General features: G+C 42.5%; 1 protein-coding gene across 11 annotated transcripts in view; it reads right to left on the reverse strand.

Annotated features, from left to right (window-relative positions):
* The window catches only part of GRAMD1B (GRAM domain containing 1B), an 87838-nt gene extending 72844 nt beyond the window's left edge, over positions 1 to 14994 (reverse strand). For 7 of the 11 annotated variants that reach the window (XM_065652119.1, XM_065652118.1, XM_065652117.1 and 4 more), the window contains exons 1-2: positions 9459 to 10329; positions 1986 to 2063 (exon numbers count right to left, since the gene is read on the reverse strand). In XM_065652119.1, coding sequence (XP_065508191.1) covers positions 1986 to 2063; positions 9459 to 9820 — 440 coding nt within the window. In that variant the 5' untranslated portion in view covers positions 9821 to 10329. Of the gene's footprint in view, positions 1 to 1985; positions 2064 to 2839; positions 2858 to 9458; positions 10330 to 11734; positions 12134 to 12280; positions 12302 to 14906 lie in introns of those variants that run through there. The other 4 variants (XM_065652116.1, XM_065652121.1, XM_065652120.1 and 1 more) reach the window with 4 other exon arrangements.
* Positions 14995 to 26434: the final 11440 nt, after the last annotated feature.

Genomic DNA, 26434 nt, shown 5'->3' on the forward strand with positions numbered 1-26434 from the left:
ATAGTAAACAGCAAACTCTCAAAGGCTTTGTTAGCCTTCTCACTAATTCATGTTTGCTTCACATCTTACATGAAACTCAAAACATATTTGAGTTATTTTTTTGTTAAGTTTCATAAGCACAAGCCACTGGTATGCAAAGGAAGATTATACCAGTGGAGTCTGATGCAACTACGTTAGCAAAGGAGGAAACAAAAACATAGTGGCAAAAGAATTTACTAGCCCTCATATGGATCATTTTAGGATCATGATCCTCCCCGAAAACACAAGTTACTTATCGTTAAATCCAGGCGGCAGGCGTGTTGCAGGTCCCAAATAAGAGAGGTTAGTGGGCTCAACATCACCTTGGCTTTGCATAAATAGGTCTGAGATCTGCTTGTGCTGCATCTAAACACAACCCTTTGGCCAGGAAGATATTCTCAGCACAGTCTGAAGGCACCAGTTTAGTCTAATCTGAAACAGGCAGTGCTTCCAAATAATTCCCTTCTTGCTATGCCAGAAATACCCTCCCTGAATATTAATGAAGCCTAACCCTGTTTGACCTACAAAATCCCAAATCAAATGGTATAACAGCACCCATTACATAGAGGGAGCCCAGTTATGACCTAAGTACCCATCTGCTTTGCTGTCAGATTCTTTATTTCCTGGTTGCAAACACCGTTCCTCACTAGTCAATTATGCCAGGCTCTGCAGCACCAGAGAGTCCGGTAATTGGAGCGAAACATATGGAGGAAAAGGTTAGCTACAACTACCAAGTGCTAATTCCAAGCCAAACTCTGTTGGGATATTAATTAGCTCTTCAGGGTCAGGACGTTCTCCCAATTGAGTCAATTCCTCAGATACCTACTCAGTTCTTACTCAATCCATTGGGTTTTGACACCACAGTGGGGAGTGTGAGTTTGCTGAGCATTTGCCATACCACGCAGTTATTAGGAAGACTTCGGAGACAGCTTATGTGAAATGACCGAGACAGAGACCTGAAACAATGCTCTTCTGAGGGACCACGTCCAGATATAAGCACACGGAGTGGATGATGCCACATTCAGATGCCTCCTCTAATCCGCTACACAGTAGCACAAAGGAAGCGGTTCCCAAACTCAGCATGTGCCCTCCCGTGTGCTCACTATAACCCCAGTCACAAGATCTGCTAAGTACAAAGCAACGTAACTCCACTGTGCAATGCAGTAGTCAAATAATGGGAAATTCAGAAAACCGAAGTCCAGATGTAACGCTGGACCCAAGGATGCTAGTAAGGAGACAGGCTTGCAGGAGGAGACCTGGGATAGAATGGTGGTAGTAGCTCAGGGGCTCATAGTTCACACACGGCAGAAGAAAATGAAGCAGATTCAGGCTCAAAAGATAAACTTCAAGATAACAGCAAAACTATCATGTGGCTCTGAGCAAAGCAACAATAATAAATCATGCACAAAAATAAGCATTCATTTTTCAGCAGCTTTAGTGCCAATGCTGCAATTTGAAGCAGTCATTAATCAACCTGAAGTATAAGAAACTTAAGTTTCTTCTGGATCTTCATAGCAGTTGTCATCCAGCTGCTACACATGAGCTCTAGATACCTCAGGACTGTCAGACCACATCAAAAGCAAACTACGACTAAGTTCAATATTATCTTTGCTGAGGACAAGAACCACGTACAAAAATTCCCTTGTGTATTTTCAAGGATCAGAGCTGCTTATCACTAATATGCAGCAAGTTGATGGCGCTATCTACACCAACTATGGTTTTGGGAAAGCAGTCTCAAAGGAAAATGCAGGCTACTGCAGTAGTTGGATGCATTTGTCCCACAAGTCCGACCTTTAAGTAGATTAAAAAAATGCATCTTTTTTTTACACCTTGATAAAACCAATGTACGTCACACGTTAAACAACTCTGAAAAATACAGGAAAAATAAATAAGGACCTCAACCATCCCAGCCCATGTAATTTCACCAAGTCATTCCGGGCATTTCCCCAGTTTAGCCACAAACTTACCTGTCCTCACGCATATGAGGGCTCAAGAACCGGGAGGAGTCGTCATCGTGGCTGCTTTGCTGGCTGCTCTGCTGGCTGCTGCAATGAGACAGGAAAACAGAAGCAATTAGACAGGTTTGCATAAGTCCCTCTGAAACACTCTGGTTTAAAGCCAGAGCAAGAAAAATGCGAGGTTCATGCTTCGTATTTAGGGGCGCAAGTGGAAGACAACAGAAGACAGTAAGTTCATATCTGGTATACGACAGGAATGACTGGTTTGAAGCCACTTCGTGAGGCTTTCCTAAGAACTCTCTGAAATACAGAAGCGACCTCACGCATGGCGTGCACACAGTGTTTCATCATGCCATCCCAGAACAGCTGCTTACAGCTTGACATTCAAATGCCAAACTGCTGCATGTTTATACACCCCGACTTCTAGGCAGCAGGACACAGCAGCAGTTAAAACAAATTATTACGAAGGATGAAGTGGCCAATACTGAACTTCTGGTGAGAGTTGCGTGCTGAGCCCACAAGATGTCACTCTCCTCCTTTAAATAGGTGGTTTGGGGCAAGATTTTTTTTCTGTACACATCTATTGTATGGAGTTAGCCTTAGTCCCTTCCAGCAGCCTCTGCCTGGTCTAGGCACTCAGTTTCTGCTTCTCATATCTATAGCTTCATTTCTTTGCAAAAGCTTTCCTCCTGAACGGTACATACATCTGATTCTGCCTTCAGGTAACAGATTGCAGCACAAAGAGCAAAAATTCCCAGGCTAGATTTCATCTGCTTTGCCTGGGTACCACTGGCTACCAAGTCGTGGCAACACAGCTCGAGCACAAAGTGCACAGTCCCGCCTGGGACAGCGGGTACACCCACCTGAGCACCCCGGCTGTGCCAAAACTGCTGCGGCTTCGCTGCTGGTACGAGCCGAACTGTTCAAATCAAGCCAGTGTACATATGCATGCTTGCTTCTACCGTACACAGATCTGCACATCACAGAGCACAGAAATACAGATACAGTATCAAAACCACCCAAATCACAAATCCTGGAAAAGATTTAGAAGTTTGGCTATCATCTTGTCTTCATACTTGCAAGGAATGACAAAATACAGCCAAACAGGCTGGGAAGAACTAGAACCACCGAGTTCCTCTGTGACAAGAGACACACCTGGCACTGTCCGCTATTTTTTGCTACTTGTTCAGAACATGAAGCAGAAAACTGTTCCTTATTTAAACAAAACAGAAAGGAGAGCAGGCTGAAGCTTGCAAAATAAAGTGATCAGAATTTATAAAATCCTCAAACAAATAATACAGAAATTAGCCTTTGGGGCTGGACACACAAAACCACAAAACTCACAGTATATGTGACTTTCAGCTACGGATTTTAAGTATACGCTTGCATAGAAATTATAGGCATGCATCTTGTGTGGGCACATACAATTCCGCAGAGCATACTTGGCTTCTTTTCCCATTGCATAGTATAGAGTTTTACCATCAGAGCCAATACAGGTAAACATTTTTACAAAAGCCTCTCAGAGCAAGGGGACACTTAATTTTCTGCTCCCACACCCACATACTTAGTCATTCTTTTAAGTGTCTCACTGTAGAAAGAATAATCAGAGAATAAAAATGCCATATTGGCTTCCAGCTATAAATCAACAGCTGGGTAAGAACAATTTACTCCAAAAGGCAAATAAACATCTTCCCTGCACTTCTGAACTTAATTATGGCCCAGTGAACTGGTTTGGAAAGAGCACAAAAGGAACCACGCTGTCCCTCCTAATTCAAAGAAATTATCACCCTTTTGATAGGAGAAATCAAAGCAGGGACTATTTCTAATAGCTACTTGTTTCTTCATAAAAAGCCTCCCGCAAGACTTTGCCATTTCGATTCAGATCAAGCAGATAGAACACAACTTACCCAAGGAGAATTCCTGATATACCACAGCCCAACGATAGCACCTGCAATGCTGGTAACACCATGTGACAGTTCACTTCTGAACAGCTATACAAGATGAACCTTAGACCTTTTCATACTCACCCACCCATCATTAAATTCCTCATTTAGAAAGTCCTTCCAATCAAGGTTTAAAATTTAATGGAATTCAGATACTGCAACACACCACCTTACCCCCTTGTCATCAGGAAACCCAAGATTACAAGAAACGAAACAAACTCAGACCAGGAGAGAAAAATCAGGTTTTACCCACTTATCTATTTGATTGTAACAAGCTGTGTTGCACTAAACAGAGTTTAGCATGGAAGCTTTGCAAAAGCTTGTGAGCTTTTCACACAAAGAAAATCATTTCAACAGTCTGAACAGTAGACAGTGCAGCTGTTCAGTTCCCTAAAATGTACAGAGTGGTTGAAATGCATAGCATACTGTTTTATTATGCTTTTCAGTCCATTGTAGTTGACTTGCTTGTAGGATGACAGCATTCCTTTGAGATGGCATAACAAGTTACTGTTATATTGGAGATAATACAAGGATACAAGAAAGGTATGATTTGTACTGAAGAGTAATATGGGGGAAGCTTTTAGATACAGTCATATCAATTTTGTATCCAGAGAAGGCCAATAGCTGGTTAAAACTCTCAGGAAATCAGCAAAACAAGCTTATCTTACTCTAAAGCACAATTATGTAGTTCAACTCGGACAAGGTTAAATCTTTGGGTACACAGCGTGCCCCTTTCTCTTATAACTTCAGAGGCACTGAACATCTCTTTAAGGCTTGTACCCTGCAGTTTGTCCTCAATTCTCATGCAGACTCAACATTACTTATTACTTTGGAAGCTGATGAATAGTTTTCAGTACAGATTAACCATGCCTTTGAAGCATTACATCTTGGAAGAGTCGACTTCCACCACTCCTCCACCTGACTGCTCCCAACCAATTTACCCAGGTACCCCAAGTACGAAAATCAACATTTTTCTGCTGACTGAAAAACAGGCGTTCTGATCACACCCCCCCACACTTTACTTGACTGTGGAGATAAAAAACCCCACAGTTTTGCACTATTTGTAAGACTTCTCCATACTGAAGAAAAATGAGTCGATTGTGCGGTGAAAGAAGCTCTGTATCGTTTGAGCAACAGTCACGCTTTCTGGTTTTGCTTGGAAGATGCAAACCAGCATGGATGCCAGCTAAATACCCAAGTATGTATTCCAGTCCCAAATGCAATTCATAAGGATATCGACATACCACTCACATTGATTTCTGGAGAAAATGGAAGCAAAGTTTTTACAATCATTTTTAAGATTAACAAGGAGAGATGTATTTTAAAAACTTCAAATGGTATTAAAATGTGTAAATTATTTTGCCAACAACCCCCTACACTTCAAAACACACCACGTCTAACATTTGTTTTCTTAAAAACCTCAATTAACCAACTCCAGCTGCAAGCAGAACATGACAAATTGCAACCCATTTGCCTCTTCCATCATGAAATCACTGTGGAGCTGTCGGTATCTCAACACAAATGAGATTTGAACAAGAATTTTATCCCAACTTGAAAAAGCAAAAACAGACTTGCAATCCCAGTATGCACATATTACCACTTCCTGCAGCTGCTTGCTGTAGTTCTAAGGAGAAGCCCCATTTCCTCTCCTCTCACCTAAAACTGAAACCTAGTTTATGAGAGCAAGAGTAATTGAGAACTACGACATTTACAGAGTTACTCATTTGGCAGCTTCATGGCATTGTATGGCATGAAGTGAACAAAACCTCGGTCCTCCGAACCTTCCTAGTCCTCTCCTTCATCACAAGCAGCACAGCGCTTGAACAGTTTTCTCTTCATCAAGTACTTTTTCTCATGTTAGTAAATATTGCCACTGGTATTATCTCAAGACCGTAGTCTTTTTCAGTTACGTATTCATTACATGAGAGGCTCTGTAGCCTTTAGTATGTACAGAGTACATTCATCTTTAGCAATGTCAACAACTATAGGACCATCTATTCCCCACTGATCCAACAAAATGAACAAATTTCACATTATTTGGAGCACCAACGTTTTAAATTTCATTATTAACTAGTCTGGTGCTGTGACTGATCAAATTTAACTTTTGGGCAAGCGTTACCAGAAAACAAAACAGGTGAACCTGGAGAGCTGAGGGCAAAGGGAGCTCTGGGGAGGGACTGTAGGCATCGGGACACAACAGCTGCCAGGACCTCCTGCAGGAGCAAATTCAGCAAGGAACAACAACGGGAAGAAGATGATTCAAACCTTCTACCATCCTTGGCATTCTGGCTTATTTCTTCCCACAGTAGGGGAGCATGTTCACATTACCACTAGTACAATCTTTGCTCAGCATGAAAACCTCACAGGAAACTGTTGAAAAACAAAATATTTACTATAGCTCAACTATTACTTACATACTGTTCTTGAGCATTCACCCAGGAACCTAAATCAGGCAGTGATAGCGCAGGGCTCACCGCCTTACTCTCAGCTTCTGCCAACGCAAGGGTGGAAGCACAGGATCTCATTCCGACACTGATTTTAGGCCAAAATGAGAGCAGTCCTTTAAGCCCAAGTGATCTACTCTCAGCAGTTTTTGCCTTACACATCAAGAATCACACGCAGTTCCAGAGATTACTAGCAAGGGTGGCTTTAAGTAGTGAATAATAAATTAAAGCAGATACACTCTCACATCCCCACGTCAATAATGCATGTTCATTACGTGCATAGCAAAATGCTGACAGAGTGTATCTCCTGACCCGGGAGGAAAGGCACATCATCACATCATAATAAAAAAAATCTGTGCACGGTTCATACTTCATAAAGCTGTATGCAGGTAAATAGCTTCTATCATTACGTGGGTAGTAAATGATGGATGAGGAGTATAGGGAAGATGCTGTCTGCATCCCTTATAAAATCATCCTATTTATCATCTGTATAGGCCCCTAGAGCACCGAACTTGTAGTTTGGATCCTCAAGCTTTTGAACAAGGACAAGTTACAGGTCAGCTCCTGTCCCTGAGAAATGGCTTCTTCCTGCTCTCTCACCTTGAAAAAACGGTGTCATAGGCAAGCCAGGCTCTTCCATGCCATCTCAGCTGTTTAATGGAAAGAAATAAACAGTCTGTCTTCTGCTCTGTCAGCCACCTAACAGCTTTTAGAGAACCAGCAGGTAAACAAACCTTAAAATTATCCAGGCTGTTAACAACTAAGCAGTGCTACAGGATGTTTTGTAGGCTGGAGTCTCTGGATGAAAAAAGCAGCCAGTCTTCATCAGACCGGGAGCATTACGGGCAGCCCTTGAGTCCTAAAAAGCATTTGTTTATTCACTTGGATGCTTACTGTATGCTGATGGTCACAGAGCTATTGCTCTTGCTCAGGGGCATGCCAGCAACACATGCATCACTGGAAGAAGGCAGCCGGTGCAGTTTGCTCTCAACTACCAGCTCTCCTGGGAAAAGTCTGCCTACAAACAGGCAGATAGCTGGCTACGTAACGGGGTAAAGGACTCCGAAAAAACCCCAATTCAAGTTACTTGATAACAGCTTAACTAGAAAGAGGGAGTGACTGGAAGCAAAGTGCATTCATTTCCCTGGGGTGAACCACATGCTGATGGCTGCCCCGTTTACCTGGTGAAATTTGGGAACCTTAGCAGTTAGTGTACCGGCACTCCTAGCAGATGTGTGGCACACTGACCACATCGGGAATCCCTGTTACGATAGCGTCACAGTTAACCAGCTGGACCGTTCAAGCTCCATCACGCTGAGACAGGGCTCGGTGGAAAAAACTGCTGGACGAAGCGCTTCAGCCTTCGCTCTGATACAGTAGATCCTGTTGCCCCTAAATGAACAGCACGGTAAATGACATTCCTAGCATCTGTTACAAACAGGAACATAATACAACAGCAGCAAGAAAGAGCCAGTGCTCTAGATGACCAAGTCTAAAGTAGGGGAAGATACACAGGCAGTATTTATTCACTTCACAGAAAGCCAGCTTCCTGCCCTGCTATTTTAGAAGGGGAGTTCTTATGTAACAGCCTCAGGGCACAGTAATGTTTGCCCCACACTGCTAGCTGCTCGTCTCTCAAATTAATGCCACAAACACCTTTAGGGTTCATCACTCTCTCTGTGACTAACTCCTCACAGATCCTGCTTTCTCTGTCTTGTCTCCGTGCCTTCTGAGTTTTGAAAGCCCATCGATCATCTCCGCATTGTGCAAGCCCAGAGGCTCAGCACAAAGTGACCGGCAAACTGATTTTTCTTTTTGCTCTGGACTAAAACAGCAAAAGATCAATTTGAAAATATCCTGTTCCCCATTGCATAAGGGATAGATTTGGAGCCTACTACACAAGAAAGAAGGTGCCATGCTGACTTTGGTATGCTCATGCCACCACTTCAGCTCATTTCCAGTCACTGTTTTACAAACATAAACAGGGTTAAGGCAGAAATGTCTTAATAATCCACTTTATTGGAATGGATATTAGTAGAAGAAAAATATGTCCTATAAACACTCAAGCAACACTGCAGTCAGTAAGTCAATCTAGTACTTTGGGTGCAGAAACAGTTCGAGGGGAGGTTTTTTATGGAAGCACAGTACATACTTTCAGGCATAAACCCACACATAGGCTGCATGGGAGCTGCAGAGCAACAAAAGAAAAATTGGCCCACATTAAGCTAGTATTAAGGATTTATCATGCGCTAATTTCTTGGAGAAACTTCTCAAGTATCTTGTGTATTTTTGGCTTTCAGGAAAGGTAGATTGTTCCACTCTGACCTGCGTGTTGTAGACCGTGATTGCACCTGCAGAGGGTTACAGAAGGTATAGCTTGTTCTTTGTATGGCCACACAATATCTTCCTGGGGATTCATTTTCCTGTGTTGACAAGCTCTTAGAGGTCTTTGTGAACGGCAAGTCCCCTTTTGAGCCAAAGGACTGAGTGACTTTCAAGTCTGGAAAGCGGCCAAGAACTGAACCCAGACATCTTGACAGAGACCCACCTACTAGACACAAGGCTCCTTTGTTCCTCTCTGTCTTCACATTCTCCCAGTACCAGCTACTGCACTAAGGATTTCAGAGGACATCTCAGCATTAGGAATGAACGTTACCAAAAAAACGCTGATAAAGGTTTGTCATCATCACTTTCTGCCCTGGTAATCCCAACTGAGACGTCACCTTAGGAGTGAGTTTAAGAGTCTCCTTAAGACAATTTAATGAAGTTATCACTGATACTTTCAGGACAGTCTCCCTCAGAAGTTCTTTTCGCTGGCTGTGTGTTGCCTGTAGAAGGTACGCAGAGGACCACGCACAAGGACAGATCCTAGCACTACCATTTCTAACATACCTGCCGTTTGCACCTAAGGATTATGCCATTTGGTCTGGCATCAGCATGTCTGGTTACAACCACGTTACCCATTCCAGTCACTAGGTGAGGACAAAGTCCCAACAAGAAGTAGGCAAAGATCTCTAGGGGAAAAATAGACCCTCCCTACCTGTTGCAGACAGGCTCTCCTTGGAAGCACAGAAGGGAAAGTGGCCAAAACATACCTGCTCTCACTGTATTCCTTCTTCTCTCTCACACGCAGCCACTTCCGAAGGAGGAAGCGCTTGCGCCGCGGGGAGGCACTGGGTGTGGAGCAGTTGGACCAGGGAGTGTCCTCATCACTGGAGGGGGTGATTTCAATGGATGGGAGCTGCAGGTATTCCTTGCTGGAGGAAGGAGCATCCTGATACCTGTCGGCCTCCAGGCTCTGCTCCTGCACATTCTTCATCCGCCTCATCTTGAAGCGCCTCCTGCGCAGGGTCGGGGTGGACGAGCTGGACCAGGCAGGGCCACCCTCTACCACCTGCTGCTCCGGGACTTGCAGTGCTGGGAGCTGCAGGGTTTCCGTCATATTGGCAGCTGGCATCAGATGCCCTTTCTCTTCCTGCTCCCACCCACGGGCACACTAGCTCTGATCTCGGTGTAAACCACACCACCAAACTACAACTTGCCTTCCTCCTCCCTCACCCAGTCCAGCACTGCCCTCCCTTCTCAAGCAGGAAACCTCATGTTCTTCACGTGCTTTCATTTAACAAACAGCAGGGTAGGGAGGGGATGTTCAGGACACAGAGATGCCACAAAGGAAGCCAAGTTTCAAGTTTCTTTTCTCCTGCTCTGCTCTACAAAACAGAATCCGTCCCCTGCCGGGTCTCTCTCTCCAAGCAGTGGGTTTAGCACCGAGACACGGGTTGCCAGCAACGGCTTGGCTCACTTTCGGCTTCCCCCACCCACCCCCCGCCTTTGCCTTCTGTCCTCTTTGCCTAATGTTGGCTCAGGAAAGCAAATCTCCTGGGGCTGTGCTAGGAAACTCAGCTGTGGTCTTCTCAAGAGACGAAGCAAGTATGGAGTGGAGCGGCGTGGAGCTGTGAGGAGGTCAGAAAGAGAAACAAAGAGAGGGAGGGAAGCAACAATACTAGATAAAAATCAGGAGGAAGAGTAGGAGGAGCAGCCTGTTCTTTTTCTGTAGTGGGTAAAATATAGGCAGGCAGCTGTTGCAAGCGTAACTGCAGTCTTAATCCCAAAAGACAGGGTTTAAATTACCGAATATGCTGCTGCTACAAATCAACCAAATGAAAAAGCATCAGAGGGATAACAGCCCTCTGCGGAAGCCAATTGGACAGGCTTCCCCCTTGTCCCACCTTCTGCTCAGACAGCCCACCCTGCGGAGGGCACAAACTTGGGCTTCCAGGTTGCTTTCACAGCTAGGGGGTTTTATTCCCCATTGACTGCCCACCGAGAAGACAAAGGAGAGGGACTGAGGAACAGCGAAAAAGGCAGTAGCAGCAGGCGGCATCAGAACTGGAAGGCTGCTTGATTTTTTTTTAGCTCAAGTTCACACAAGTGAAAGCTGATAAAAGTTCTTGGAGAGCAATGCTGCTTCCAAAATGACAGTGGATGATGGATGGTTTCAGGTCCAGGAACCAGAGACACCACACAAAAACAATTAGACACACAAAACAGATTTTAGACCAGGAGAAAGACGCATACTACATGGAAGATTCCCAGCCATTTATTATGCTAAGGAAACTCTAATAAGGGTCAAGAACTGGGAGGAATAGCAGCCTAAAGACAAGCCTTGCAAAATTCTGGTAAGGAGACCAAAAAACCAGTGTGACAGATTGTCCATTAAGATCCTCAAATTTTACTGAATGCTCCTAAATAAAGTGGTATTTTCAAGTGGGAAAATTGACATAGAACTTCAGTTCTCTAAGGAAGTGACTAGAATTCAGCTGTGTACATTTCAAGCATGCTGTCAGGAAAAAAAGCATCTCTAAATCAACCTGACACAGTTTTAGTTTTCATTGTTCAACTGCCCGAACCTTTAAAAATATTACTTTCAAGTTAGAAAATATTTGTAAATCCAAATCAAAATAGTTTTTCTTGCATGGACTGCCTCGGTTTTGTTTGAAAACAAACTTGACGAGAACTTTGAACATCAAACCTGCCATCTAGGACACAGATAATTAAGTATGTCAGAAAAGGAAGATTCTTAACAGGAGGAACAAGGGGGAATGAAAGATTTCAATAATATGTTTTGGGTTGTTTTGGTTTTGGTTTTTTTAATTCTCAATGGCTAGATTCTACTTTGTTGTACTGTCCTTTTTGCTCTGCTCATCCTGTAACCTAATAGCTTGAGTAACTTCGATTTCTGGAGCTCCTGTCACCTTGGTATCTATGCATCAAGTACACACACAATCAGAACACCCTCTACAAACACCCACTTAAACAGGAGATCTAAGTGAAATAACAGGTTTTTCAAGTCCAAGAAACAAAAACCTACAGATTAGACAAAACACCACATTCCAAATTCGAAGACTTGCAGGAGTAGCTGTGCATCCTCCCTGCCTTTCAAAGGCAGAGACCTTCTCTTCTTCCCCCCTGCAACACAGAGAAATCTGATGACTTCAGCCACCTGTTGCTGTGATTTCTCTCATGTGATCACACATTCAGAAGTCACTTGCACATAACATATTACTGGCTACCCATTAACACAGAAAATTAACTTTCGTCTTCTTCCCGTAGCATCTGGAAATCAAAACCCCACAATGTGACTCCTAAATTTTAACAAAGTACGTGCAACTTTGCAGAAGGGATCAGTAGCCCTTTGGAGACTATCATAAAGTAGTTTTGCTCCACATATTAACGACCTTAATCTCATGTGGAATCTTTCATCAACTATGCAAGATTCTCTTTTATTCGCAGAAGTGCAAATAAGGGTCACAGTTTGCACTTCTGCGTGATTTCTTCAGCAATAAATTGCACAGTGGACATTGCAAACCCTCAAAGTCCCCACAGACTTGATCTAATTAATCAATAAGAGACTCACGCTACTTTGACCTGAGCAATAGCAGCACTTGGTAATCCCTTGCTTTGGGAAGGAAAAACCGGCCCTTTCGCCAGCCTGCTCTTTGTTGCCGTGGTCATGCCGGTACAATTTCTCCACCCTCAGCCTCTCTGAACACTAGTGGAATTCAGCAATATAGGGGATCCTTTCCCGCCCCCTTCAGACATACAAACCTGAAAATAATTCTCAGGCTGTGCTATGATATTCCTTCCACTGGGGACAGGGTACTCATGCATGAGGACTATCCCTTTAATTCCAAGTACTTCACTGATTAGTAAGCAGCACTTATTTGCACTCCAACATTCTCAGCGTATTTCTATTTTAGAGGGAGGATGCTGGCCACCTGTCTGATGTTCTTCACAGAAAGAGAAGCGATGTAATGAGAGACAGCTCAAGCACCAGGCCCACAAAGTGAAAAATACCAAGCATGATCAAGCTCTATTTCTGTACAAATCACAACAGCACAATTTGTTTCCAGGAGAGCCTGTGTGTTCCTAGATCCTTGTTTAATAACTATTCCTGTAGTTTAATGATCTAACGACAGTTAATTTCTTCAGGTAGTACTTTTCCTCAAAGATAGCAAGCAAAACAAATTAAATCAGTGTCATGACTGTAACAGTAATTTATCAGAAGACAGCAACAGGACAAAGGTTCCAGGACCGTTTCCTCAGAATTTTCTTTACCATTTAGAACTGAAGTGAATTATGTGGCACTGCCTATTAACACTGCTCAAGATCTCCTGCTTGAGCATCACAAAGGGAAGCTTATTTGTTCTCATAACTTTAAGGGAGGGGATCTAAGGTAAATCAAATCAATTCAGTCCCTCGCAAAACAGAGCAAGCCATTAGAATGAATTTTCCTAAGAGCTTGGCATTTGGTTTGCACTATATACATCGTATTCGAAGGAAGCAAGATGATTCTGTCCAAATTTCTCTACCTGTACAGCTTCTACTTAACGGGTCACTGCTCACAGCACACACCATTAACCACAGGGGAACAAGCCTCTGAGTACAAAAGGTCTCTGAACAGTTCATTCTTCCCTATCCAGCCAAAATACCTATTACACTAGCTCAGGTCAGTCAGGTTTGCTGTATTTAACCCAGACCTGCACACGGAAACCTGCGCACCAGCTCAAGGAACTCAAGCACGCTAAAAAGCTTCACTCAACTACTTGTCAAGATAAACCCCATTGCCTACACTGGTGTGACAAGCTCTCCCAGTTCTCATTAAAAAGCTGAATATGCCTGAATGCACAGGTGTGAAACAACTGATAAATGCCTCTGCAATACACTAAGGAACGTAGCAGATCCTGTATGTCTCAGAAGCAGTCATTACAGCTACTGCCCAAACGTGACAGACACGATGCTCCCAGTTACGTCTTCCCAGCAGCAATCTGTTAACTGCATTTTTATTTGCTAAGGCTAATGTTGCCTCTGCTGCAGAGTATGTTACACTGCTAATACACATCGCTAAATATACACACAATTTCAAGTGCCACGGAGTCTCTCACTGACCTAGTTCCAAACATTTGCAGAAGATCAATCTAATGGTCGTCTTTTAATGAAATAGCTTAGAACTGTCAGGTTACATTGCAATTGCTAGAGAGCTGCTTCCCATATTCCCCCCCCCAAATTATCATTACTATGCTCTTGTAAGACTTCTGGGGAAAGCAGGATCAAACTCTGCAGACGCTCAATTTAGGGCAGAGTCAAGGGCTTTGGGGGCAAACTTAAAATAAATATGCCCAGACTGTGCTCTATTTCATCTATCCCCAGAGCTACAAACACCAGCAGTGACCACAAACTAAGATAAGTTTTCTTTGGTTTGTTTCCTTTTTAATATAAAAGCAGCAACAGAAGTAAATAGCCGATACTTCTTCAGCTGTTTGGGGTTTTATGTAACATTGAATAATATTTCCTATTTCTATGTACCAAGATTTTTACCCAGCAAGCACATTAGATTGAAGTAGCGCTAAGAGGTTTTATCTGTGATCTCAGTGGGCACAGTTTGCACCACACATCACCCTTTCTAGCCTGTGATCAGTCTCTCAGCAATTCTCCCAGGATTGCAACCAGTGTAACTGTCTACTGAGAAAAGCTTCACTTTTCCTTCAAGCCAGGGAGATGAGGCACAAGCTAGATTATCACTGAGACTGGATACCAGGGCTCCTGGGATACAATCTGACTTCTCTGTCCTTCAGGGAAAGCCATTTCACATTTTGTCTCAATTTCCTTGCAGATAAAATTGAGATTAAGATAGCTGCCTAATGTGTTAGCACTGTTTAAGTTTAATTAACCACAGTACATAACTCACACAGCGATCATCAAAAGACAAAATGTACAGTCCAGGAGACTTGAAGAGTTCATCTGAGTTAACAGAGCTGAAAATTCCATGTCCTGTCACCAAGAAGAGTACAGAGAAAGCATCCATTTCAAGGTGGTGAACAGAAAATTACGTAGCTTATTCTTTCTCCTTCATTATCAGAGCTAAAGCATGCATTCAATCCAACTGCTTGTGAACTACAAAACAGGGCTTTTTTTGTCACCTAACAGAATTTTTTTCAAAAAATAGCATCTTAAATCAAAGTCTGTTTGTCTCACCATCTGACCTGTGATTTAAGTGAAGCATCCACAATGGACCACTTGTTCAACCTGAGGTTTTTGGACATATTCGTACAGTAAGATGAGTTTTACACTTCATCTGGCTTTCTGAAGTTCACAGCCCCACAGATCCTCTGAAAACCCACAACCGGTTCACCGAGCAATAGCACAAAGCCCTGGGGTGCAGAGTCTTAAGGCAAGCCAGACACATCACCCATAAGGCACAGAATGCCTCTTTCTTCAAGAGCTGGGGTGTCCAGTTACCTACTGATCCTATCCATCAACTCGGGGAACTGCATTTGTTAAAATATTAACCACTGCCAATCTTAGAAGTGTGTATAAAGTAGGAGGGATCAAGGACATCGGGGGGGTGTGGATGTGTGTGGAAATAGTGTCATGCCAAGACATTTCTAATCTGAACTATTTGTCTTTCTTTAAACATGGTTTTTTGTTTTGTTGTGTGTTTTATAGACTGAACTAATAATTTACAAGCAGACCAACGTCTTATTCTCAGGGTCAAATTCCAGCTGCAGTGAGGGCTGAAGGGAAAAAGGCAATTCCAGCAAATGATGTCCCTACACTTGGAACATGACCAGAAAACAGGCAGAGATGAAATCTTTGAACCATTAATTTAGTTTCCAAAGTTCTGACTATGTTACAAAATTATTCAACCCAGACTCAGCATGAGTCAATAACCTCTGCAGGAATGAATCTTTAGTTCCTCACAGAATCTTTTCATTAGTTATAAATATATCTGCCATTCATTCTTGCCTGCATGCAATTTTACTCCCACTTCTTCCCAGCCAACCTGTATTAGATACAAGCAAACAATGACCCTTATTAGACTATTTTTGTTAATTATATTTCTGGGCTTCTCATCAATTTGCCTATGGCTAAACTGCACAATGACACCTTTATAAAGCTGTAATAAAAAGAAGCCCAGATGAAACAGAAAAGAAAAAGCTCCAGCAAGCAGAAGCCCAGTGAGGCATGAGATAAATGTCTTTCTTCAATACACTAAAATCTGGCGATCACCTACTTCGGATGAATTGGTGTCCCTGTGAGTAACATCCGTAATTAAATCTAAGCCACAGAGTTTATTTAAGAGGTTGATTTGAATCTAAAAGAACCAATGAGCTTTGTAATTATGCATAGCTGAAAAGGTACCAATAGCAGCAGAACAACTGCCAATTGCCCAACGCAATTCCTGAAGGCTGAGAAAGCAGCAATCTTCTCGCCATCTCTTTGGGACAGAGCCAGGGGACATGTTGATCTTCTCTTCTGCTACAACCTAGTCTGCCTCCAAAGAGAATGATCCTGTATTTCATCCCCAAGGTCAGGCCCGTTGCATCTTTGATATTTACACAAAGATGTGTCGTTGTCTCCAAAGTCATATCAGTGCATTTTAAGTCATCCCTTGGCTTAAGCATGTTGGAAAGCAGCTCACGAGCTTTAAGCATTTGCTTCGGCCACTATATAGAATTAACATTTGAATCCCACTGAAAGTTTGCAGATAGCTAATTAAGCTTTCATCTCCAGTACAGCACAGGTAATTAATACTTCCACCAGCTTTTCCCTAAAAAAACAACCATAAGGCTTAGAGGAGAAGAGATTCGTTCGTACTCATATTTTTGTTCCTGCATAGTCATAGTTCAATAGGATTCAGATAATCCTTGAATGTTATAGGAATTTCACCAGCTTTCAGTGAAATTCTTACTCCCATACTGAGCAGGTTTTTTGGATAAGAAAAATTGCTACTTGTGCTCAGTGAGATAAAGTGCTGTGCAAAAGTAGTTATCCCTTTTTTCCTAATTTAGATGGACAGACAAATCAGGTATAAAAATACCTACACAAAGAGCTGTATGTCCGAGACTACAAAAATACATCTCCTAACAGGTCGGATCAAAACAATCTGCCCATTTAGTCTAAAATATAGCACTTAATAACAAGGCAGAAGCCCAGACAGATGGACGAGCAGGCTGAGTCTCTCCCCCTCAAGAAGTGAGGATTCAACAGCATCTGCTCAAGACATCCAGAAGGTTTCTGTCACACAAATAAACATAATCGTCATCTGTCAGTCTCCAACCACTTCAGCAAACTCACATCCATGAAGAATTGAGATTCTTAGCTCTGGGAAAACCAGCTCTTCTCCAGAAGAACTACACCAAACTTGTGAACATACAAGTCAGCACTGCCTGGGAGTAGGGAATCTGCATCTCTAGCCACTGCTGGCTGGCGTTTCCCACAGTAAACTCAGTCCGCTGCAGGAATTGGGTATTTGCTTAAGTTCACATAGTACAAACACACTTTCAGCAGGTGCTTACACAAACCGTTTTCTCACATGAAGCTAGGGCAAAACATTAAGACTGAAACAAGGGAAAACCACAAATGACTTGCCTAAGGACTTAAAACACAAAAACACAACCACCACACGCTCTTACTAGGGGAATCGAAAGAAAGAGGAAACCAACCAAGATGTAAAATTAGAGCGCCATGTTGCAGTGTTTCATCTCCCTAGAACAAAATGCCCCGAGACAGCACCGCAGCTGTGTATAGGTTCACACGAGCTGAGTCAGCATATCTGAGCCCCCTTCCCACCGGCACAGCCGAGCTGGTGCTGTGAAGAGGCCTGGAAGCAGCACACACTCCACTCCAGGCACTTGTTCTCAGCCGTGACAGCAGTGGATGTGACACTCATCCGTCTCATTTACTGCGCGGCATTGGGATACCCCAAATTTACGTCTGTTATTCAGGTGGGATGCTCAGCGCTGCCGATACAAATTGCAGGAAGATCGGACATCCAACACTGACTGCAGAGGGATCAGCACTAAGAACCATCAGCAAAATGTGCCGAGGGTGCCTCGCTGCACTCCAGGGAAGATGTGAGCATTTCTTCTCGAAGCTGCATGCACGTGTTCCACGCAGCATCCTAAACCGTTAAGAATCAGGAAAATGAATTCTCTTTAGCCACCATCCTATTGACAAACACGCCATCATTCTTGTTTCAAGAGCATAAAATAGTTCCTATTGGGTTAAATATTCTTTGGTCCCCACCTCCCTCAAAAACAACAATGGAAGAGAAACCAGGACACATTCAGCTACATTTTTAATGTGTGTTATCATAAGCTTCTCCAAGACACAAAACCCCGTTATTTCTTATGTTCTAGCCACCTAAAGGTAGCAAACTTCCCGCAGAGCATTTAAAGATGTTCATTTACTTGAGTGTGAACGTTTTCACCCACCTCAGATTTCACAAAGTTATCAAGTAGAACAGTTCAGGAGATCACCACATTTCAAACAAACATCGACTGTTTAGACCAAATACGAAATCGAAGCAGTTACCCACCCCTCTAGGAATCGGCTGACAAACGCATTTTACGTTTTTAACACTGAAGATTAAGTCAGCTGTCCACAAAATATTTAGAAAACATAAGCATAATACAAATTATTCATTTAGTGTTGCTTATGTACTTTACAAATCAGACCAATTACTTCGGAATGCTCAACATATATCTCAACATACATTATAAGATAACTTTGTGTCCCTGTAGAACAGAGTAGTATATTGAACTGAAAACCGTGTCCGGGGTGAGTTTTCATAAACATGCAGCAGCATTTTCTTCAGTAGCTATTTTACAATTCATTTGCATTATTGCAGCCCACAACAGCTACTTCTTAGGTGCCGGATTTACACCCATAACATACCTTGAAATCTGTACGACAGTATTTAAGTCATTTCACCTGTATATCACTGGTCAAGAATCCCCATTTTACAAAGCTGACCTACATAACATCGTAATGCTCTCTCTGTATAGCACTTTGCCACTCCAATTCCACTAGCAGACTCCTCCACATTCATTACAGTTTCCTTCAAAAATACATCAAGGAAGCTGTTCTGTACAGCCTCACATGAAAAAACCTAAGCTACAATCAACGAGACTGTTTAATACCCACTGTTGCACATCCTCTACTCACACTTTTCTCCTTTCTGGTAGCTGATACTTGCTGGAGCTAAAATGAGTTTAAGTAGTTACGTGCTCAGTAAGTAGATTATGCATTTCAAAGAGCCAGTATGAAATGCACGTGGTGGTGCAGCACTTACGGGGTTAAACAAACAGCAGAGAGCACAGGCAGTCTTCTGTGGCTGTCTTCAGCAGGGACACCCCCAAGGCACAGCACTGGATTCATTTCATCACCTTTGGGAGCTGCGGGGGTGTTGGAGGAAAGGCACACTCCATACGGATTCGTATGTGGACAGAAAAGAGGGAGTGGGGGAAGCGGAATAGGGAGGATCACCAGACCATAGGAAATCCTACTGAGTAAAGGATGAGAATCAGGCAGGATCTTCCTTGGCTCTCTGACCATCCCTTCCCACCGCTATCCTAAGAGCGGTTTCAAAACCAGAGGCAGTACACAACAGGGCTATGACTAACAAAGCTCACATTTATAACACTGGCCCTAATCTGTCCGAAACAGCAGTAAATTAACAGCTTGCTCTGGCATTCCAGCAAGCGCAAAAAGCAACTGCAAGCAGCAACTGCGACTAGAGCAGCTGCCACAAGGACCAGGAGGAGAGCGAGCAGCTGCCAGGTGGGTCTCAGCCCTGCAGATACACACTGAAGAGGAGATTGTCCCTCACATTGGGCTGCCTTTAAGAAGCAACTTGTCTGCTGCATCTGTTTTTAGGGCAGAAGGCAGCGACAGATGTGAGAGGAGATGGTCTTACGAAGACAACATGGAAGACAACTTTTCAGAAGCGACTAGTAATTCTGCACATCCTTCTTCACCCTAGAAAGGGTCAGCAGTCTGGATGTGTAAAAACTGGGATGTGCCTGAAGGGGTTTCTTCCCTCCTCCCAAGAATTATCGGTTGGACTGCAGCAGGAATTTGGCTTACGTGCAAGTTCCTTCGCTTTCAGGTGCTGCTTATGAAAGCACACACACAACAAGAGCAGAAAGTGAACTGAAGCTCTCCATGTGAAACAACAGCTGTCAATAACCCGAGGAGCAAAGATGCACATGAATATTAAACTGATCCCTTACTAGGACACGCTCCATATTAGTCACTTTCAATTCAAGAAAAGGCAAGTGACAAGAATACAAAGAGCTACAGTTGCCTAACAGAAGACTCAAGGCACACATTTCCCAAGGTTCACATCATTTTTCTGCAGGCATTTCTTTAATATAGTAGTTGATAATCCACCTCCAGACGCTCAAGCACTTCAGCCCAACTCTCAAAGTTTGCCACAATCTACCCTCTTATTTGTGAGTCATTAGCAAAGCCTTTCCATATTCCTCTCAGGTAATACCACTGAAATGCAACTTCAAGTCACTGAACTGACATACATACCCAGGGCTAAGTTTCTTAAGAGAGTTTTTGGCACCTTTTCCTTCTGTAGGATTCTTCAAAGTATCTTTAAAGCCATAGGGTGTGATTCAGAAATCACCGCAAGCAACAAACCCTCTCATCAACTCCGTCAGAAGTAAAACATCTCTAGAAGTGTAGTGGAATGCTCCCATGTGAAAGACGCTCCTTCCTTGACTACTCGTCTTAAGTGACACTAATATCAGATCAGTAATTACTAGATTCTTTTCACCTCCAATCAGTTCAAACTCAAGTTCAAATAGCTGGCTGGGAGGCAGGGGCATTGCAGGACACATGTGGCGTAGCTGACTTTCAGGTAGCTTAAGACCTACCTTTGTCTTTTCCCCCAAGAGGTCCAGTATCCTTTTCTAAGCAGCTCCAGCCTAGATTTTTTGTATGAACCCCATAGATCAGATTCTGCTGTTTCCACTGCAGCCATTTCCTGGTCTCTGCTCTGGTTCCAACACAAATGAGCTCGCCTTCCCAATACTCCTGAAATTGCACAATTCTGTTGGTGTTGGCCTTCACATAATTTACAGTGAGTATTTTACTTCCTTCCTCCCCCCAATACGGCAAGTTTAGGGAAAAAAAGCTTTTTCTTTTAGATATACAGTTCAATTATTTTTAAATAATTAATTTTTATTATTTTATGACCTCTGTAAATATTAAAAACAAAAGCTGATGTATTTACAGGACTTATTACTATCCTTCTAGAAGACTGACTGAATGAAGTTACATTACACCACTCATTTCTAATCTCGGATGTCTTAACTGTGTCATGCTGTGTAGAGCTGTAAAGTTTAACTGTTCAAAATTCCTTTTTTCTTTTAACTGTAACTCTCAGAGTTTGAGCTTTATTAAGCCAGGCAGTCCCTCAGGCTTTTTTCCACAATATTTGGCACAGCTAGCAAAATAATAGGGCCATGAACACTGCCATCCTGTGTGTTATGAGCATACAACCATACATGGGGCTTATCAAGAATCAGGTCTTACTTGCTTCAGGTATAACGGGATCTTCCCTCCTCAGATGTTGCCATAGAAACCTCAAATTATGTCTATAGGGGAACACGAAAAAGGTTTCCTAAGGTATGGATGAAATAGCTCCATGGAAACAAGCCCTGACTGTCAGAGGAGATGAAGGGAAGGAGTTTGTGTGGGAAGACACCAAGATGATGATCATCATCTCAATACGTGAAACAAGAGCCATGCAAACCAGACAAGCTGTTATTCAAGTATCTGCCTACTTCACGACCAGTATTGAGACCTCACGGCACAAGAACTCCTGGTATATTTGAGATCAGTTGTTGGCCAGTGATTCCAGTGCCCAGAGGCACTGGCGGTGTACCGATATCGGTCTATATGGCTATAATACACCATGCCACTACTAAACCTAGGAGCCAGTCCAGTGCGACCTGGCAGAATTAAACGTGATGCAAGACACAAAAAGTTAGAAGAGGTCCAGAAATTCACATAAACACACCCCTCACGTATTCTCAACCTTACAAAAATCTGAAAACCTGCTCTGAAAAAAAATATGGAGAGATTTCTGGTAAATTTACATCCTGCTTGTCTACGAATATCTTCAGATCAGCTTCTTTTTAAAAATATGGTATTTATTCTTTGAGGTGATGTTGGAAGTGCACACTCTGGAACAGGCACCATCTAATGCAAGAATCAGCAAGAAACCTTTGGGAAATTCCCATTTTCTTCAGAAGGCAGAAGATTAAACCACGGCAATATGTATCATTGACGGATTGTGCTCTCGTCTCTGAGACTGAGTCAGCCGCCCTAAACATCTCATTCTGTTACCCTGAGCTCCCTCTATAGTTCTGAGATAAACATGCTGTTATCTCATGGTGAAATAAGTTTTTAAATACATCAGAAGCCTAGAGCAAATCAGTCAGATATGATCCTTAATCAGCACATGCTAGTCTACTAACCTCAGCCAGATTATTTAATGCTGTTTATTTGAAACTATCTGAGCAGCTGATTATCTGCACCTCCATTCCCGAGCTGTAAAACAGGAACATTATCTCAGCCAATAAACGATTCATTCATTGAGTACTGATACCGGTAAGTAAAGCGTAGGAAACAATCAAACAGACAGGGCAGTGTGCCAGATATTTCCAAGGAGGGGGGAAAAAAAAAAAAATTCACCAAAACACACACACAATAGAAGCAAAAAAACCCAACAACAGCTTTTGCAGCATCTGGCTGCTCTGTCAGTGATTTAAGCAGCAGAGTTACAAAATGTACAGAGTCAGAGATACAAAGTTCCAGTCTCAGCTTTTTTCTCAGGTTTGGTTTTTTCTTTTGCACTCTATGTTTCCCTTTTCCATTCTCTCTCTCAGATTATATTTACCTGAAAAGAACTTCGTATTCAAACACTGCTTTGGAAACTCACATTAATCCACCCTGCTGTAGTTCACAACCCTGAGCCCGTGAAATATTGTGAAACCACCCACAGTCAACTCATGGTCAGACAGTCTACAGGCGTATTTATATTTTTCAAAGTCAATCCAAGGCAAGGCCTCTCCACTAAGACCAGAATTCAAAGGCACACACAATATCCTGCCTGCCCCCAGCTTTCCAAACCCTATTTCATGGTTTCTTCATTCCACATTCCCCCATTGTCACCATGAAGATGGCAGTTTAGAACTACAAGCAGTGGGACACTGTCAACAGGTCTGCAGCAACTTAACCAAAATTCAAACCAAAAAAAGCAGCCATCCTTCTGAGATGCATTTCTAACAGATTTTCTACCACCACTGAACAGAATTACCTTGAAAGGCTACTCCAGTATTTATTTGTTCTGCTTTTAAGCAAGCTTCTCCAAATTGCCTACATTATCTTCTTTCACTCCTCAAACTACTTCATTACTTCCATTTGTGTCCCATACTGATGCATTAACTCACATCTATTGTTGCTCACCATACAGAAGCTACATTCTCTCCCTTTTAGTGCAGGTTTTTTTAATGCAATCACTCCTTAATCCAGAACACTCAAGTAGGTGTAGGAATTCCTGACTTCATTTCCTCCTCAGAGTTCCAGTAAAGCCAAATAATCAGCTGAATTAAACCTCTAAGAAAACAAAACAAATATCTTGGGAATTCTGCTTACGATCCAAGGGTGTTAAAGAAAGGAACAACATACAGTAATGATTAGCAAGTTATTCAGAGCTTTACTAGAAAACACACAGATGGCACACAGACATTCAAATGCTACACATATATTTTATGACATTTTGGAAGCAGCACATTTGGATTCGAATACGCCAAGCTGTTACTCAGAGCAGCTTACTTGCCATCAAAACTCTACCCCATTTATTTTCATATTGAAAGACACATGCAGCACATATCTTTAAGCACAGTCATAGTAAAACTATTAACATGGATTTGCTATGTTGCTGTGATTAGTTTTCTTCTTCCTCTTGAATCTGGAGGCAGCCAAAAGCCAACGCAAATAGAAAAGCAATACATAAACCCATGAAAATGGTACCTAAAGGAACAGACCCCTTCAGAAAACTTCCTTACTCCCAGCTCATGGAAACAGTCACTCAAGTGACCATTATAGCTGCCTCTGCCAACTTGTCAAAGTCCTTATGGAAACGAGCCCAAGACTCTTGTATTTCCTCTACCCACCACAGAGGTTAAAGATGAGCTGGGTTTGCCCATTCTCATGCTTACCGACCCCTGCAGCAGATGGAGACGACCAGTTTCCATCTTTACAGGATTCAAATCCTCTGACAGTTTTGCAGTCAGCTGAACTACTTCAGCAGAATTCTGCTCCATTGCACCGATACACCATAAGATTGAGTACTGTTACAGAGGGTACTAAAATGTGCTTATTAAGTGAAAGGCATTTCACATGTTTTGTAAATAGTGGGGTATTTTAAAGCTGAGGAAGCAGAGCTGCTAGTCGGAGCGCAGTACACCAACACACCAATTCATTGATTTCTTTCAAGCAACCTTGTGTTGCAAAATCACCAAAAGCATCTGCTCTAAACCCACAGTGCAGAACTATGCAGAATCACGCAGCCAGTCACCAATGCCCATCCTGGGCATAACCCAGGAGATGGACTCCCTGATGGCTGCTACAACCCCTAGACTACACTGAGTTAACCGCAGCCCTCTTTCAGGCTGATGCCAGAGATAAGAGAGGCTCAGTTACTCCTAATAGTCCCTTGATCATAAAATAGATACTCTTATAGCTCCATTGCAAAGTGGCCAAAAGAAAATGCTTTCTTGTGGACAGGGCTTACAGGTTTTAGCCTTGAGCCATCTCATCTCAATTTGTGTTCACCCTTCAGGATGAAGAGTTGTCTCCAGAGAGTGAAAGGCACTAATAAGCAGATCACTTCAGCAATAATTACACTTGACATTTAAATTATGTAGCCCAAAATAATTTCATTTAGGCCTTCACTAAGTAACAGAAGAAAAACAAATTAAAAAAACACCAAAAAACACCACCACACACACCACATCACAGAAGAACAACAGAGCAGCTTTAAATTCCTTAGATTCTTACAATTTGTCCAAGACTCATGAATGAGGGGAAGGGAAAATACAGAACAAGCCTGCTTGCAGAACTCAATTGTCTCAAAAACAAGCAGATCTCATAATAACAATTGTGTAAAAACTGAACTGCATTTAGAAATAAACAGAGCAACAGTCGCTGTGCCTTGTGTGGGTTGAGTGGTTTTCAAGGGTCTGGAATTGGAGCCACAGTCCTTATATGACATCGGCTTTAGGAAAAGGGTCTTTACAACTGTTTTAAACATCCTAAAGGTTTCTTTTGTTGCCGATATAGTGCTGAGATCCACAGCCAATCGAAACCATTCTACTACCTAGTGTTTAAACTCAGAGTACTCAACAGTGTTTAAATAGAGAGAGCTCAAGCCATCTCCCTTTTCACACCCAAATTTAAGCAGCTTTGCTTGTTATTAATTGTCACAAAACAAAAGCACTTTTTCCTTCTCTGGAAGGCTCTTACATGCATTTGTCCTTCACACCCATGAAACGCTGTCAGTAACACCACCTGGACCACTCTGTTCAGCCTCAATTTTTGCAGTTATCAAAGGAGACAATGAACGAAGAGATGTGGCCACATAAAAGCGCAGACTTACAGTGACTGCAGAGCCCTGCAGGACCACATGAAAAAGCAAATCACTGCAGGCAAAAGTTCTTAGCTGGCATGAAGTAGAACAGCTCCATTGATTTCAAGACAGCTGCATCAGGTAGTACTGAGCAGTGGGGAGCGTGGCTTTATGTCCCCCAGTTGTGATCCATAGCATCTGTGCTCTGGCACCAAGCATACTCCACTGGAAAAATACAGTTTGCCATATAAACCAAGACTTAAAAAACCCCACTCTTATTTCCTGCTCCAGTGAAATCTCCTGTTCCCCTGAAAATTCCTCACATCCATCTCCCCCATCATATAGAAAGGGATAATATCTACACAAGAACAATGCTATTAATGGTACAGCATTAGAGCCAAGGAGCTCTTGTAGATGAGGACCATGTCTTCAAATTTTAATTACTCACGAAATAAAAAGATTTCACTGATTTGGTAACTGATTCTGCAGTTAAAAAATAACAGGAAACTGGCCAACTTTGCCACCAAGTAATTTGGCTAGAAAAATTCCCTTGGTCTGAGGAGTTTGTGTTTCCAGTCTGCTGATTTTATCTTGCCAACTACTCGTAAGACTCCAAAACCAAAGTGTGAAATACCCATTAATTTCTGGGTGCCCTAAAGGCAGGAAAAGCTTGATATTAAAAGGGAAAAGAAAACCGGTACAATAAAGAAAAAACCAAGAATAGTAAAGAAGAAATTGATAAATTAGGGTAGAATAAAAAAGTTTCTATGTGTACATCTTGGTTGGATGACAGTTGCAGTGACTCATATAATAAAACATCACAAGCCAGAGTTCTTTAAGAGGTCTCCAGAGTGTGAGGCAAGGAATAGTGGCAAGGAATGAACCAAGACAATTATGTGGATGTTTTTCAGTCAACACAGCTCAACTTGAGTGAAAAGATAGGCAAGGGGTGTTGGTTGAGGCACAAATAAGGATTAAGGCCATTTTGTAAAACTTGCATCCAAATACAGTTTGTGATTCCCAGCCTGGTGATCAGAAACAGATTATTCTGTAACCATTTCCCAGCACAAAGGGTGG

This window comes from Caloenas nicobarica, chromosome 26 (assembly GCF_036013445.1).
Source record: "Caloenas nicobarica isolate bCalNic1 chromosome 26, bCalNic1.hap1, whole genome shotgun sequence".
Classification (NCBI taxonomy): Eukaryota; Metazoa; Chordata; class Aves; order Columbiformes; family Columbidae; genus Caloenas; species Caloenas nicobarica.